Genomic DNA, 18,057 nt, shown 5'->3' on the forward strand with positions numbered 1-18,057 from the left:
TTTTACCACCGATTTCGATGGAACCAGGATTTCACTCTAGGTGTTTAATTGTCAAAATAAATAAATAGGCCTATCATGTTCTGTCTGAGCCACTTAAATTCAAGAGATGACTTCTTCTTGGTGGGAGTCTACAAGAGTTCAAAGTGAGCAACCTAATATATCCTAGGTTCTATGCTTTAAAGCTCTAGCCCACCAAAACCTAGCAGCTAACACGGGCACATTCAACTAAAACAGGAATGAAATAACTCAGATAAAACTTTCAGTTAGCAACTCTAATGGGAATGAAGTCACAGCTCTAATCAATTCTGATCACAATTTTTACCTTCTGGAAAGTAGGACTGTGCCATTGGTCTAAGATATTTTAACAAGTGAAAGAGGAAACCAGCTATCTGAAGCGTTGTCAGGTTACTCAAGAAGAAGTTAAGTAAACATTGAGTTTAAATGAATGTTACTTCATCTACTAAGACATGCAAAAATTGGGTGTATTTATAAAGTAACCCATTTTATTTGTCTTTTTATAGTAAGGAATAATTTTCAAATCTCCAGACTAATGGAGGAACCAATTTAGAATTACTAAAGTTCTTAGTTTCCTCAAACCAATCTGAATTCTGTCTAGAAATACAATTATTCACATTCATAAAACTTGGCTTAAGTAGTTCAGCACAGCTGACAATTATATCTGAAGTTAACATAAAAAACTACTTTCAACAGGAGAATAACTAAAACATTTAATGCATGAAAGATTTCAGCTTTAAGCATGTAAAATAAAGTTACCTTTCCCAAAAAATTTTCCTCTTTTTCTGACACTGTACAAATATTCTCTTTTTTGTTTTCATCAGAAGTTTTGAAGCGTTTACAGTGACTGTCTTCCTTGCTTTCTGAACATATCCTCTTCCTTTGAGCATTGTCTTAGAGAAAAAAATGAGACATTTACCTCACAAATTAATTTTCTTAACAGTGCTATGTGAAGAAACAAACTTATAATTAATGCCTCGGTAAAGTATAGGACCATTCAAAGCAGAGGTTAAATTTGTAAATGTGGTTCTATTCCTTAATTACATTACACCATAGTTTGGTCTTGGCATCAAGTGGGAAGAAGAGTCTTACTACTTTTTTGTGGGAGTGAGGGGGAAACCATGAGCCCAAGTAAAATGGAAAAGACAAGGTCACTGACAGGGTGCCAACCAGCCACATTTCCATAGCCAAGTGCTAAGATCATTTTTAATTCTCAGGATGCCTTGCCCTGGGACAACTGCCAAGAACTGGCTACATCTCCCTTTCCCCAGTAGTGGTAACATGCTGTCTGCTACTTCCTAGAGACAAACAATTGAGAGAGAAGAATATGCTTCTCCTACTGCCATAGAAAATAGGCAGATAAGGGCCACTTCAGGTGACCAAAGGCTTTTCCCCTGCATTACCTTAGATAAGTGACAGACAGCCTGTTAGCCGTGTTGGTCCAGAATATTAGGGAGACAAGATGGATGAGGTAATATCTTTTTATTGGATCAACTTTTGCTGATGACAGAGACAAGCTTCCGAGCTTACACATAGCTCTTCTTCAGGCCTAAGAAACTTACTCAGGCATGGCTACACTGGAAACTTCAAAGCGCTGTCAGGGCAGTGCTTTGAAGTGCGACTGTGGTTGCGCGCGAGTGCTGGGAGAAAGCTCTCCCAGCGCTCCTGGTAATCCACCTCCACAAGCTCTCCCAGCGCTCGGAGCCTGTTTACACTAGTGCTTTAAAGCACTCTGACTTGCTGCACTCAGGGGGGTAATTTTTCACACCCCTGAGCCAGCAGGTTAGAGCGCTACAAAATGTAAGTGTAGCCAAGCCCTCAGTGTCACAGCTAAATCCATGATGGAACAGACTGTTTAGTGTAAGTAGTTAACACATATTTCAAGGGACCATTCAAGGTGAAGTGGTCCAACACCCCTTTAGTCATAGGGAGGAAATGGGGGGGGGGAGAGGAAGGAGTTGGGAGGTTGTTAGTGGGTTATAACAATCTATAAACTCTCTATTTTTGTTTTTCCCAGGGTAAACAAGACTCTCTAACCATGTTTGTGGACCAGCCAAACGAGTTACCTCATCCTCCCAGCTGTTTGTTTAGTACCCTTTAGAGTGTACTGCCCAATAGGTTATTATTAATTCTGCTCTGTGTAGTGTCCTCCAACCACCTTACAATTGCTGAAGCACTTTCAGACAAATGCCCAGAGTTTCCCAGAATGCACCTATGTGAACATGGCAAAGCAATGAGCTAGATGCAGATGTACAAACAAGACTGTGATGACAGAAAAGTTGCTATGTGGATACAAAACTAAGCCGTGTTATTTGTAACCAGTTAAGAGGACAATGCCCCTAACTGTCCTCTTAATTGGCTGCCAAAAAAAAAAAAAAGTTGAAATGGCAGCTGTGGAGGTGGCTTTATTTTCACCTGAAAAAAATCTCCAAATAAGGATCACATAAAAATGTTCAGTGGACGATGATAGAGGATCTAATATTGATGGCCATAGGCCTGAGGGAATCTTGAGCACAGTCAGTAGGAGTCATTATAGTTGTGAAACAACTGTTAAGCTGTTCTAGGAATTCCATCAGTTGCCTATTCTGTACAAGCCCCAGAGATCCAAGCACCAAAGCCAACAGTTCATTAGTCTTCTTTATTCAAAAATTCTGCACAGGGCACCCTAACACAATCAGGGTTTAGTCAAATTAGCTGACAATACTTCAACACCATTTATCCTGGTCTGTGTGTTCAGCATCATGTCAGCTAACATGGTTGCTGACAAACATGTTCAGACATGGTAACATTTCATAGTATAGGCCAGACCCAAGCAGACAGAGTGAACTGGAAATGATATAGTAAAACTGTTTGGCCATGAGAGGCAATGTGCAGCTTGCAAAAGTTTAAAACAAAAAATAAAATAAAAAGAAAAGAGGTGCCTATGAAGTTGATTAGGCAGGATCACTTAACAGTTGGAAACAGTCAAATTTATAGATCATTAGAAGAAGAGAGTGCTTACCAATACTATATTCAGGTGATGTATCCTGCAGCATAACAGTAGCTTCCACATCTGGTAAAGTATTTGGACTACCATTTCCATGGGATGTTTTACTCTCTAAAACATCAGCTATTCTATCTATCCCAGGCAGTGTGGGGGAAACTGAATGAGTAAGGTTATATTTGTACTTCACATCATTTGAATCAGATATCGTGTCTACCTTCTTTAATGTGGGAATAACCTCTTCTATTGCACTCTCTCTTTCTGTTGTTGTGTCTATCTTTTCTAAAAGAGGAATAATCTTGTTAGTTCTTTTTTCATCCCAATAATCACTGTTAACTGGATCTTCTAAACAAGCATTCTCTTTTAACTGGTCAATAGGTAGGTTATTTGGTTTTGAATACAAATGCACTTCAATTGGCTTGGAGGATGGTGTATTTAGTTCATTTTCATACCATTTATGCAGTATATCTTGTAAACACCCAGCATTTAGAAACTGTTTTGCATCAGAGTTTGTGTTACAAGATTTCTCATGGGGAGGCTCTTGGGATTCTTCTTGACAGTTTTGATCAAAATTTTTGTCATAAGAACATTGTTTTACTTCTTCATTTACTTTTGAGTTAACACTGAACCCCTGTATTGAGGCTGTTAATTTTGGAGGTAACATTTCACTTTTTTCAGGGAACGTATCTGTTTTTGATTCAGTTAGTGAGCTTCCTTTTACAGAATCATTACTTCTGCAGTTTATGTCCACAGTATTTAACTGAACGTGGTGAACCTCAGTATGCAAGCCGTTTAGAATCTTTTCTTGTCCTGAAATACTCTTTATTTTACTCAGCATTTCCACTTGTTTTCGACTACTTGGAGTCATTGTTTTTCTTGCTCTCAAAGGCTTGTGGATGATTGTATTTGAACTCTCCATCTTTCATGCCTTAAAATAAGAAAAACAAAAAACAATTTTAAAAAACAAGAATCAATCCTCTATCCAATGTCAACCTGAAGCCACTGGGAGACTTCTGGCAGTTCCAGCAGTAAGCACAATAGCCGCCTCTACAGTACTGTTCATATTTGGTGCAAAGGAACTATCTCCCAGCTCTTTCAATATCTAAGTGAAATGAGAAGCTAGATGAAAAGCAGCAGGCTATACTTAAACCCAGGTAAGTCCACAGTGATGCTAGTAGGAAGAGAGAAGTGCTTTGAAGAATGTGACACTCTGCAATATCCCCCATTATGAAGGCCATCTGCCCCCAGATTTTTAAATCAGTCCACAAGCTATGATTTCTTTTGTACTCTTCAGTGCCAGTGGATGCCTAAACAGCTGCACTGGCAAAAAGTATATTTCCATCTGTAAGTGGTTGGGAATTTTTATCCCATCCTATTGGATGCAGCCACAGCCACGTTGATCCATATAGTCAGAACCTCCAGGCTTAAATACTCAGTGCATGCCCTGCAGCACAGACCTCTCTGAACAAGTTCCTATGCTTCAATCTCTTAACTGGCTGCCCACCGAATATGGTCTAGTTCAACGTCTCTGACCTGATATTCAAAGCCATCCACAAAATTGGCCCGAGCTATCCAAAATATCACTTCTCCCTCCTTGACTATGGACCTCCCAGGACAGCTACATTTCCTTGAAGCAATGGAACTGTGAGCCTCGTGAGCTTGACACACAGAATTTCATGGGAATATGACCTTCCTAGGCGATGGAATTCAATTCCACAAATTACAGCAACCACAGGTGTCATTTCATTTTATGAACAAAACAACTAATTTCTTATATTCACTTTCATTTAATAAGTTTTTCACTCTTTCCTTCATCATACTCACTTGCACACAAATCTAAAAATCCTTTAAAATAACCACTTTTCTCCTATAATTGGAAAGGGAAAAAAGACTTATTTATATATTTAATATATACCTTGCTATCATATGCCACTCAATCTATAATGGTAGTATCACTTCAAACCCAGGTTTAAATCAATATCTTTAACATTTTCAAAACCATAAATTATGTACTCTGCTTTCAGAATAAAAGTTTTTAGAAATTGATCCTAAGAGCCTACTCATTTCTTCTATGATTTTTTGTTGGAAAAAAGTTCAGACCTCCCACAACAAATGTGCACAAAGTCAGTAACTGACTTTTGTTATACAGAGCAGCTACAAAACATATCAGTCCCCACGTTAAAAGAAAAGCTCAGTTTCCCTGTCCTATGCAACCAATAAGGCATTACCTGCCTCCAAACCCAGAAAGTCCTATGCTGATACCTACAGCCCATCAGATGAGATGCCTTATCACCAACATCCACTTTTCTTCTTTTATGTCACTGAAAACATGCTAGCCAAGTCTGCTGAAAATTAACAATTAGCTACTTAGACCACAGCTGAGATGATCTTGATCATAATATGGAGTGAAGTTTAGAGTCATACTGAGCCCAATTCCATTGTCCCTGTTCTGCTGATCTACAGCAGACTGGGAAAAACCCAGAGTTTTGGATTGATGAGATGTGCCAAACACTACTAGGAAAAGAATTAAAGCACTAGAGGTTTAGATCCATACACCAGTACAATAATTGTGGCTTGAGGAAAGAAGAAAAAGAAAAAAAAAGCCTTCATCACTTCTGTGATGAAGAGACAATTTTTGGTACAAAAAACAATGCAGCCCTCTCACGGACAAATCTGCAAGTGTATTTAAGACCAAAGAGACACAGCCACTACTGGAGGTAGAGGACAGTGACACCAGTCATGATGTTGATCATGTTATCAAAGATCAGTAATAGATTTTTTTTAAAAAGATTTAAAATTACTTAGTAATTAAAGAGACCTCAGATAACTCAGCTTAACAGAGTTTAACAAACAATTCTCAGTCAGCAAATAACAAAAAGATAAATGTGTGTAGAACTGAGCATTCAGCCAATGACTGTTTGATTCTGATGCTGCCTGGTTGTTATAAGCATATTAAGCTGTAAGTAAATACTAGAGTTGTTCAGTTTCATTCTCATTATTTCCTCTTTTTCCATAAAGTCATCTCTTATTTTTGGTATATTTTATGGTTTTCGATTACATAATCAAACATCTGTTATTTACCCATGTCTTATGTCTTTTTGGCAGGTACATCATATTTTGCTAACTTAAGGATTGATTACTTCTTGTGGTTACTATAACACTAGAAGTATTAACAATTCTTGCAAAGGTTCTATCTTTCTGGTAATTCTAACAAGCTAATATTTTTCTTCTTCTTAGCATAACTGCAGAGCATTATGGAGTCTGTCTAACAGACAACCTACAAGGCCTTCACATCAGGCTTATAGGCCAACAGTCTCAGCCTTGTCACTTTAAATTTATTAATGGTGACAATTAATTATGAGCAAAGAAGCTATAAGCAAGGTATCCATGACTAAATTTCTAACATTATTAAAGTCATATAAAGGTAGCAAATAAAGCATCATAGGGACAACAATTAACAGGCGCAATCATGGGATAGGAACTATTTGCACAAAGTTGTTGGTTCAATTTAGATTACCGATCAACAAGACATCAAACCCAATTGAACTTAGTTATCAGTCAGACAGACCAGCACAAACAGAAAGGTAAAAGTTAATATATCATCAACCTGGGGAAACAGGTTGCAGCTTCACTTCCGTTTCAGCTTTTTCCTCTCTCTAAGCAGGGTTTCTGTACCACCTTTTTTACAGTATTTTACTTGCCGCACTTACATTATCAATTCATACACTGTAAAATGTGAAGGTAATATTTCCTATTTGTCAGCAAGATGATTCATGTCTGCAGCACATTTCCATTTTATACATGATACAAAGCTCATTTGTGAGTAATTTTTCCATGAGCTCTCTTAGCATAACTACACAAAGCTTTCTGGGAGTCTGGTTCAGGTTTGGTACCTATCTTAGTTCCCTCAATTATGTTGTTTACTATAAATCAAACTTCTTATTTCTTCCTTGTGGTTTTGTTTACAGTTTCATAATTTGTTATTTAGGTAGCAGAACCAAAACACATTTTACCTAACAAGCACATTTCTTATTTGTTAGCACGTATGCAGCTAAAATCTACCTTATTTAGCCATAAATTTAAGTCAAGAAAGTGAGTCATGCCCTGGATATATTAGCATTTCTTCTATGGTCTATCTTACATAGTCTTTTGACATGACACGTCACATATTTCTTCTAGATTCTCCTCTTGACATGGTCACAAAAGGTTTGAATATACGGCAACAAAGTTTTGTTTTGAATTATTATAATTTCTTGAAAAAAAATGAATTTTTTAAAAGTATTTAATTCACAGCATGGATGCTACCATTACTGTTAGTGCTATCATTCATTTTTCTGGACATTATGCATATTTAAAGTAGTAAAATATTACTCCAGTCCTGACCCTTAACTATATTCTCTTTTGCAATTAATCTCCCATTTCTGTCAACCACTGAGAAAAGGGGCTGTCATTAGCATTAATGTGAGGGCAGAAGAAACTTCTTAAGAGCAATAGGGCCTTCAGTTGCCTAGGAACTAATAAAACTAATCACTGTCTCAAATCAATCCCCACTGGCAGACACGATCAGAAATGGTATTTAATAGACTACAGTACTTTTATTTAATCTTTCCCCAATCATCTGCTGGCCAGGGGCAAATTTCTCTAAAACCCAAGTGCTGTTTAACAAGCAAGTTTTCCAGATGGCTCTTCCTTCCTATTTGTCACTTGGAAATGAACTGTCTAATCCCACTATCACCAGCACTCCCATAACCGCATTGGTCGTTGGGTCACCATAATTGATGAGCAAGCAACCAATGGTCTCCACCCCGACGATTGTGTCAGTGCTTGAGCCTCCGTAAAGTGTCCATTCCTGTCCACTCTTATGTTGTCAATCCATCTCTTCTTCCGGCTACCTCTTCTTCTCATCCCATGTGCTGTCCCTTGAAGGATAATCTTGGATAGGCCAGATGATCTTGTTACACGGCCATAGCACTTCAACTTGCGCTTCTTCCCAGTCATCAGGTGGTCTTCTGTAACATCGTCACGCAACGTGCTGGGTTATATGACATCTTCATCAGTGACGTGGTCTAAGTAGGCTATGCCCAGGACTTTATGGAAGTATTTCATCTCTATTACCTGTATTTTCTGTTCAAGGTCTGCCATAAGGGTCCACGTCTCGCACGCATATAGAAAAAGAGATGACCAATGCGTGCAGCAGTTTCAGTATAGATTCCAGGGAGATGTTCTTGTTCCTCCAGATTGGCTTTAGTTTTGCCACTGCTGCAGTTCTTGCCAGAATTTCAGCCTTTGATCCTTCATCAGTGATGACTGCCCCCAAATACTTGAACTGTTTCACTGTCTCCAGCTCTTGTCCATTGACAGTGATATATGAGCTGATCCGGTCATGTTTGTTTGTCATCAACTTGGTTTTCTCTGCACTGACTTCCATGCCATATTTTGGGGAGGTTTCATCCAATTGTTTCACAAGGTTGGCAAGTTCATCTTCACTACCTGCCAGGCCATCAATGTCATCAGCAAACTGAAGATTTGAAATTGTTTGCCCCCCAATGCTGACGGTGCAAATGTGATCTTCTGGGGGCATTATGCATTCCAAGTAGATGTTCAACAGTATGGCAGTGGAAAGAAGGCAGCCTTGCCGGACTCCAACAGTGGTGTGAAACTACTCTCCTCTTGTGCTATTAACGAGAGCTGCACTGCTGGCCTTGGCATACAGTTGTTTAATAGTAAGAATAAGCTTATGACCAACATTGTACTTCTTCATGGTTGCCCAGAGAGCTTCGTGCCATACTCTGTCAAATGCCGTCTTGAAGTCAACAAAGACGTGTTAGATGTCCCTGCTGGTGTTGTAAGTACTTCTCACATAGAACACGAAGATTGAAAATCTGTTATGTGATACTTCTTCCAGCACGAAAGCCAGCCTGTTCTTCAGTGATGATATTCTCTGCTTTTGGCTTCAATCTGTCCAATATGACTTTCAACATCACTTTGCTGGGATGGCTAATTAAGCTTATGGTTCGGTAATTTTGACACAACTGCAGGTTGCCTTTCTTTGGCAGATTGATGACTAGTGACTGTGTCCACGTGGAGGGCCACTCACCGGTTTGCCAGATCTTGGGGAGTACATCTATTACTATTTCTCCTCCGAATTTCATCAGTTCAGATGGGATGCTGTCAAAACCTGTAGCCTTTCCATTCTTGAGTGATTTCACAGCTGACTCCACTTCTTCATGCCATACTGGAAAGTCATCCTCCTCAGTTGAATTTGGGCTGTCTAGGACACTAGGATCTCTATTTGTCTGGTGGTTGTATAGATCAGAACAGCAATTTGTCCACCTATTAATGACGTCTCTTTCTTCTGTGAGACTGCTCTCTTCTTTGTCTTGAATTGCGTTAGTTTTGGTCCATCTCTCCGTCACCAGATCTTTAGCAAACGAGCCTTCCACATTGTAATTTTTATTATTGATACACTCTTCAATTTTAGAGCATTGTTTTTCGATCCATATCTCTTTGGCCAGCTTCATTCCTTTCTTGATCTTTCTGCCAATTGCTCTGTATTTATCAGCTCCCTCCATGCTGTTCTTATCTCTCGAGTGCTCTTCTTGTGTCACACATTTGTAGTATTTCATTTGTGACCCAAGATTTTGTCTTCTTATAGTGTTTCCCAAGGATGTCTATTGCTGCCTCACTCATTACAGCGTTGAAACTGTTGGTCATTGTTTCTACGTCTTCCTCTAGAGCAAGCAGTGGAGCAAACTTTCTGCCAATCATTGCTTGGAATGACTCCGCAATGCTGCGGTCTCTAAGTCTTTCTAAGTCAAACTTGATTCTGGTGAACTTTGACCTGACGATTTTCCTTAGACATAGCCAAAAGTTTAGCTTTACAAGGTCGTGATCATTTCCAATATCAGCACCACGGAAGCTCCTTGTTTTGCACCATGATGTAAGCCAATCCGACTGTGATGTAAACCATCAGGTGCTTTGTCTGGATCCACTTTGATTGTCTGGATGCTTTATGTGCTCCTAATGTGTTTGTAAGAATCAGATTGTTATAGCTGGCAAACTCCAAAAGTCTCAGTCCTTTCTCATTGGTTACTGCATTACAGAAAGGGCCACAATAATTTCACCAATCTGCCTGTGCATCAGTACCCACTTTAGCATTCTAATCTCCCTGTACAATCAGGATATCTTTCTTGTGTACCTTATCGATGTCTTGAAGCGGATTGTAAAAATCTTCAATTTGCTTACTGTCATAGTCTGTTGTAGGGGCATAGACTTGTACCACTGTGATACTGAACTGTACTGCCTTTAGACAGATGGAAATAAGCCTGTTGGATATTGGGTGGCATTCTAATACTGGATCCTTAATATCTTTATGCACAAGAAATCCTACGCCATTGACATGTTTGTCCTCTCCACTGTAATAGAGTACATGGCCTTCTTCTGTTAGTGCCTCTCCAAAGTTCTTCCATCTGACTTCAGAGATTCCTAGGAGGTGCCAGGTGTATTGTTCCATTTCGTCCATGAGTTCTTTCAACCTCCCTATTTGTCTCAATATCCTTACATTCCATGTGACTATGGTAATGTTATCTCTTCCACGGATCCTCTTTGTTGGGGTTACACCAGTAGTATATTTGTTGTGTCCGCCCTGATAGGAGACAGTTGGCACAGTCATTATAAACCTGGGCTGTGACCAAACCAGTATGGACATGGTTGACTTGCATTAGACTCTGGTGTAAATCACGACAGACTGTTTAAAATGGCCAGGTCCAAACTTATCCAGGCAGCTATGTTCTTGATTATAAATATGATCCTGAAACAGACACCAAGGGTGCTATTATTGCTGAGGAAATACTTATAGCCGGCCGTGGCCCCATCCATGGCTTAGCCCCCATCCATGGTTTAGCCTTCCCCAGACAGCAACAGCTTCTGCTCCTGGGGAGGAGGGGCAGCCCTTTCCCCTATCTACTCCCCAGTTTTTGCTTTTTCAAATGCAGTCTCTCCATGTAAACTTCCTGTCCTGTCTAAAATTGCAGTTTGCACAGTTTCCTGTCTGAACCACAAACACCAGCCGAAGTCCTCGCTGATATGAGGGGCTTGCTTAAAGCGATATTACTAATTGTATTCATGCTTATGAATATGCAATCAATATGTAATGAATGAGTGAGATAGTATGAGTGTAAGAAACCAATCACAAGGCTTGAACCGAAATATTACCGTGTAAGGATGATCAAGGTGTATATGGGGCTGTATATAAACCTACTGCAGTAGCGGCCAGAGAGAGATGTCATCCACGACAGCAATAACTCAGGACCGGACCAGAAGCAGTAGAGTCCTCCTGCAGACCCGAAGGGGTTTCGGGGACTCTTGTCACCTAGCGGTTTGATCTCTGGGAAGCTGGAACTTGGCCAGTCTCAGTCACCTAAGATCGAAAGCAACATCCGCATCTACAGCCTGTCACCAGTATGCATGGAATGTGTGTGTGAGTATTTTTGTGCAAATAAGGAAAGCAAGCAACAAATCAGCCCTCAGCACTGCTTTAATTCAACCTTTGTCTGTGGTTATTTCTTTGCCTGATTCCAGGGAACGGGCAACAATATCTGCCTAAACTGTGTAGCCATTCAGAACATCGTGGTTTTGAGGTTTCATCTGCAGTATACAGTGTGTGTCAAGAGTAAGCGGACAAAAGATAAACATTAGCAAATGGAAAATGAATGTAAGAATTTAAAAGCTTGTTCAGCCCTTTCAGTTATCATGTTACCTGTCCTTGGGACTAGCCAAGGAATGAGCCCCCACAAAAGGTGAACTTGAGCAGCACAGAGGTTTGTTTATTGGCGTGAGCTGAGCTTGCCTAATACAGCTATACTCACACACACACACACCACATTCATGCTAACCGGCTGCAGATGCGGGCATAGGTGGATTTCGATTTCACAGGTTCTCAAGGCTGACCAGACTACAGCTGCCCAGAGACTGGCTGCGAGGCGACGAGAGTCCCCGAAGTCCCTTCGGATCCACGGGACAGTACTACTGCTTCCGGTCCGGTCCTGAGTTTAGCGTACTGTTACATTTCCTTGTTGGTACCCTTGACCTGGCCACCTGTCTTGAGATGTATACCGTCACCAAGATAATACCATGGTTCCATAAAAGGCGATATTTGCCTCTTTGTTTTGCCATTTGCTGTTACTCACACTGTCTCACTCATTCCTTACGCTAATTGATTACATATTCATAAGCATGAATACAATCGATTATATAGAGCAATGCAGCTTTAAGCAAGCATCTAACATCATTCGGGACTTACTGCTGCTTGTGACTTTGTAACGGCATAACAGGAAACTATGCAGACCGCATTCGAAAGAGCAAAGGAGGGGCAGGGAGGGAGGGCACGTCTGGCTACAATTAGAGGATGGAGAGTTTATCATCTACTAATGTGGTTTCTTCAAGACCCTTTAATTCTACAAGCATGAAGTCCCCTCACCAGCAGTGGGAGACATGTTTAAAAATAAAGGCTTTTTAAATGCTACTCCAGGGGACTAGTTATCAATAATCCCTGACTGGAACTTCACAAGAAATAGCAATGTAACCCTTCTGCCAATTGTCATTACCAGGAATAAGGTTCATGTGCTATTTAGGAGCTAAGTTTTAAATAAAACAAAACACTTGGCTTGAGCCCCAACCTAAAAACCTTATTCTTTCCCAGGCATTAGAAACTTAAATTTAACCCCATCACCTTTGCAGCTATTTCTTCCTGCTCCCAAGGACTCATGAGTCCCTGGGAATAAAAAACCACAAACTATTTTTTTTCAAAACAAAAATATTAACATTTAAATAATTAGCCTATTTCATGCTAAAAGCCTTATCTTGAAAGTTGAACTGTTGTAGCATTTGTTCTTTTAATGTATAGAATATGTCAAAAATCTGTCAAAAATGCGGTGTTCTGTTGAGGCTTGCCAAATATGAACTGTGTGCTAGTTACAGTTACCACAAATGTCTCTACAGTCTACTGATATCTGAAATGTTATGTACAAACCTAGATAAGAAAAAGATGTGTAGGGGTAATATAAATATGAGCAAAACTGAGCTCAAAAATGGAACAGACTGAAGATATAATCACTGCAAGATTGTTCTCCAGATGGGTAATTTATTAATTTTGCTGATCTAACTTTCATTAATAAACTAATTAATTCTGGTTATCTGACATCTTATCAATAACCAAAACCTTCAGCAACTTAAAATTAGCAAAACCCAAAAAGTATATGAAGGGGTATCGCTGACCTTACAATCCCAGTTATTGATTGCCTGGCTTATTGAGGCAGCTCTGGGAGTTTCTAATAATAGTGTTAAATCCAACAACTCACTACAGCCTTACCTTAGATCTTAGTTCCTCTGTGCTGCTCACACATTGGGCACGTTACCCAGGGTTTTCTTAACACGATACTATCGTATCTTATATTTTCCTATCTCCAGGTGGATTCAGGAAATAAATCAATGGGGACACAGCTCTTCTGTTTTATAAATGATTGGTACAAACAAGAGTGCTTTACCCAAAAATCTTTTTTCACTGAGTCAAAGCACACATCTAAAATAGCAATAGTCTAGAACCAGGGAGAAGATAGGTACCCACTCTATGTGGGCAGGGCCGGGATCCCAGACTGGCAGCGGGCTGAGTGGGGCTGGCAGCTGGGACCCTGGCTGGCAGGAGCCGGTGGACAGAACCCCAGACCGGTAGCGGGCTGAGCTGCTCAGCCCGCTGCCAGTCTGGGGTTCTGACTGCTGGCCCCTTGCCAGCCAGGGTCCCAGCCACAGACCCTGCCCAGTCTGCTGCCAGCCTAGGTGAACTGAACCCCAGGCTGGCAGTGGGCTGAGCAGGCTGGTGGCGTAAGATCAGCATTTTAATTTAATTTTAAATGAAGCTTCTTAAACATTTTGAAAACCCTGTTTACGTTACATACGACAATGGTTTAGTTATATATATATTATAGACTTATAGAGAGAGACCTTCTAAAAAAACATTAAAATGTATTACTGGCAAGCGAAACCTTAATTTAAAGTGAATAAATGAAGACTCGGCACACCACTTCTGAAAGGTTGCTGACCACTGGTCTAGAGCAACCCAGATATAGTTACCCAAAGTCCGAGATGTTTTGAATGATCAGTGGCAGGTTTTTGGTGGCCAGCCTTCCTCCTAGCTGCTGGGGAGTTGGATGTCAGCCTCCTAGCTCATAGAAAAGCTCTCCGAACTTCTCCAAAATTATTCACTCTGACTAATCTTTTTATAGGTTGCTCAAAACAAAGCTAATAACTCACAGGAAAATTGTTAGTTTGCAAGGGGTTACTACAAGCAACTCCTAATCATAAAATCAGCAAAAACTCATAATCGGGAACACCCAGATCCAAGATCAGCCATCCACACTTACACCCATTCTCATGATTCTTCCAATTCTACTTTCCATCCTCATCAGCAAAACTGCAGCTGCAGCTATTTCATACGCTTATATAAACCTCAAGTTATTTCTACCTACGTGGTGTTCTCGCCTCCAGTTAGTGGTGGCTTGAGTGCACAAAACGTCTGTGGCATTGTCAAATCAATTTCTCTTGCAACAGGCAATCCAGTTCCTTCACTGATTATGGTCACTCACTAAGTATGGTATTGCTTCCCAGGTGATGCCAGCTCATTCAGTAGCTTCCGGGGTGGTCTTCTGCCAATTTTTTTTTTTGTTGGCCTTCCTTGCTTCCTTTTTCTTTCCTTGAGTGCCCAATTCAATGATTGCTTAGCATGTCTCCCATCTTCCACACAGTGCACATGTCCTGAGCACCTGAGCCTGCTTTCTTTAATAATATTTTCTAACATGTCCTGCTTTGTCAGCTCCCTTACTCTCATGTTATTTTGTTGTCTTTCTAGGAAATATGTTGCATCTTTCTCAGCCATCTGTGATGGACAGCCTCCAATCTCTTTTTTTTTTGTTAGCCATGGCCATCAGCAAAGTGTCTACTCCGTACAGTAGCATGCTTGGGGATAATCTGCCCTTTAGTTTGGTGTGGAAACCTCTGTTTGACCAGATGATGTTCATCCTTCCAAAAGTGGTTTTTGCTTTTCTTAATCTCGTATGAATATCTTTATGGCAGCCACCTTCAAATGCCATCACACCCACAGAAAGTAGAGCTCTGCTATTTTTGTGATTTCTTTTTCATGCATGTACCCCTTTGCATCTCTTGTCCAGTTTCTTATCTTAATTGTGGTTTTCTCTGCATTTCCTATCAGTCCAATTGTTGCTACTTCCTGTTCTACCTCTGATGTAAGGGCAGTCATTCCATTCCATGTCACACTTGGTAAAGCAAAGCCTTCAGCAAAGTCAAGGTCATGTAACTCATCTCCACTAACCCACTTTATACCATCCACAATGACTTGTTCCTCACTTCATCACCAACTCTATTGCTAATACAAAGAGGATTGGTGATAACACACACCCTTGTCTAACTCCGGTCATAATGTGGAACCACTCACCTAGGCCTGTGCATATACTTCCATCTTATTGTGCATCTACTTCCATCATATTAACTGCTTATTATGTTGATAAGCTTGTGCAGTATCCCATAGCTTCTAGCAAAATTCGACAGGGTCTCTCTGTGGACACTATCAAATGTTTTCTTAAAATTGAGGAAGTTGATTAAGATGGGTTTTTGCCAAGCAGTAGGTTTTTTTTGATGATCTGTTAAAGAGCGAATATGTATTCCAAACATGATCTCCTGCATGGAACCAAGCCTGTTCTTCTCGTAATATTCAATCCACTGCTTCTTCATTCTATTCAGCATAACAGTAGCCAATACTTTGCCAAGGATTGAGATAGCAGTATAATACCTTGCCAGTTCGTGCACTAAGATCACCTTTTTTTTTTTTGGCAATGTCACAATGATGCCATCTTTCCAGTGTTGTACCACTTGTTCTTTCACCCATATTTTGTTAGAGTTTTGTTAGCTACTCAATCAAAACTTCACCTTCTGCCTTTAGTATCTCTGCTTGAATTCTGTCAACCCCAGTAGCATCTCCTTGTTTGAAGCCTTTGATGGATGCTTTAATTTCATCTGGTGTTATTGGTTCCTCTTCTATTTCTAACTTAGAATTGGCATTTCCTTCAAACCTGTGCATGATCATTAGCTCTGGACAGTTTAAAATGGAACCAAAATGTTCTTTCCAGAGTGCAGCTTGTTCTTCATGCATTTTCAGCATCCACCTCAGAGCTTCTCATGGACATCACCTGCAATGGTCTGATTTTTCTGGCAAAGTCTTTCATTATTCTGTAGAGCTGCTTGAAGTCTCCCCACTTCTGTGCTGCTTCCTCTGCCTCCGCAGCTTCTTGTGAAATCATTATCTTGCCTGCATCTTTTCGCCTTTTTCTCCATATATTGCACCTGCCTCGAACAGTTCTGCCCGAGCCTTGCACGGTTACTTTTTCACCTTCAGTGCTGCCTGTTCATCGATCACTGCCTATGTTCCAGATGTAATCCAAGCATCTTCCTTCTGCACTCTGCACTCCACTACTACTTCTGCTGTCTCAGTTTTCTTCCAGTTTGGCCCTCTGTCATCCACACTTTTATCAGCCTGGTCCTGTAAAACACTGGAACAGTTGCTAAGTGCAATCTGATCTGCATTTCTTTGACTCTGAACTTATCTACATCTATAACACTGAAATATAATGATCTGAGCCAACATTGCTGCTCTGATGACTGTGACACCCCCCCAAAAAAGATTTCATCTCTTAGATAGAACATGGGTGAATATCTGGTTGACAGTTGCATTCACTGCTGATGTCCTTGTGAGACTGTAAAACCTCCTGCTGGAGGAAACTGCCTCTTATATTTAGAGCGTTTGTGCCACAGAGATTCATGAGCTGGTTACCATTATCAGTTCAGATGCCTTCCATTGCTGTGCCTATCACTCTTTCCCAGTCAGCAGAGCTGTTGCCAATTTGTGCACTTAAGTCACCTATCATCAATTTGATGTCATGGTTAGGCATGTCATCCAATACATTCTATGAGCAGGTGCAGCAAGTATCCTTTTCAGTATCACCTATTGTATGTGTTGGTGCATAGACAAGGATTGTTGTATATTTGAAAGGTCTTATTTGCAGCTGGCTGGTACTATTCGGTCGTTCAGTGGCTCCCAAGTCAACATGGTCTTCTTCACTGTAATGTTATGCAGAATAATTCCTATACCTATTTTGTGCATTCTTCCTCATCAATCAGATTATAGCGCCATCAGACACCATCTTGCTACTCTCTCACCTTTTCATCTCACCGATGCAAAGTATCAGATGGTATTTTTTCAATTCTCATGTAACATGTGCCAGCTTTCCTATACTATACAAAGGACATATATTCCCCACGTCCCTATTCTTGTTACAGACTTGGTCTTCAGGATTTGATGTCTCAAGTTCTCAGCTTTCATTGAGATCTGACTACTTGGGTTTTGAGCTCTATCTGCACCTACTCTCCTCAACTTTTGGTTTAAGTGAACTGTTTCTGGTGCAGTAAGGTTTTACATGAATGGGTAGCTAACTCACCTGCAGAACCCTCCTCTTATCTGGGCTTGGGTCTAGCATTGTTGCTAACAGTGGCAGCTCTTTACAAAGTAAAATACAAATCATCCCAATTCACAAAATACAGAATGGAATGTTATCAAAAGACTGACAACAAAATAGTAGGTAAAAAACCTGCAGTAGAATTTTATCTGTATATTATTAATATACACATTTATAATTTGCACATAAATTAACTTGTCCCTTCATTTCTCTAATATTCAGTAGAAGTCTCTGAAGTCTCAAACAGTTTACTACCTTCAAAATAATGTGCTTAAATTTACTTGAATATTACAAAATATCAAAATTAAATTGTGCCGTGATTGCCAAATTACTGAATTTTGTGAACAAGTAAACAAACATGCTCGTTTTCTAGGGTTTCCCAGTCAAAGTGCATTAAGAAGATTTTACTATGCCATTCTCTGAACCAGCCCTGACATTGAAAACACCAACAGAACTCAGATACAACAACATACAAAGAAC

General features: G+C 40.1%; 1 protein-coding gene across 2 annotated transcripts in view; it reads right to left on the reverse strand.

Moving 5' to 3' along the window:
• ATF7IP2 (activating transcription factor 7 interacting protein 2) overlaps nucleotides 1–18,057 on the reverse strand; it is a 53,055-nt gene that overhangs the window by 23,310 nt on the left and 11,688 nt on the right. For both annotated transcript variants that reach the window (XM_074965467.1, XM_074965466.1), the window contains exons 2-3: nucleotides 3,017–3,926; nucleotides 775–908 (exon numbers count right to left, since the gene is read on the reverse strand). In XM_074965467.1, coding sequence (XP_074821568.1) covers nucleotides 775–908; nucleotides 3,017–3,917 — 1,035 coding nt within the window. In that variant the 5' untranslated portion in view covers nucleotides 3,918–3,926. The remainder of the gene's footprint in view (nucleotides 1–774; nucleotides 909–3,016; nucleotides 3,927–18,057) is intronic.

The sequence above is a fragment of the Natator depressus genome, chromosome 10 (assembly GCF_965152275.1).
Source record: "Natator depressus isolate rNatDep1 chromosome 10, rNatDep2.hap1, whole genome shotgun sequence".
In the NCBI taxonomy this organism is placed as follows: Eukaryota; Metazoa; Chordata; order Testudines; family Cheloniidae; genus Natator; species Natator depressus.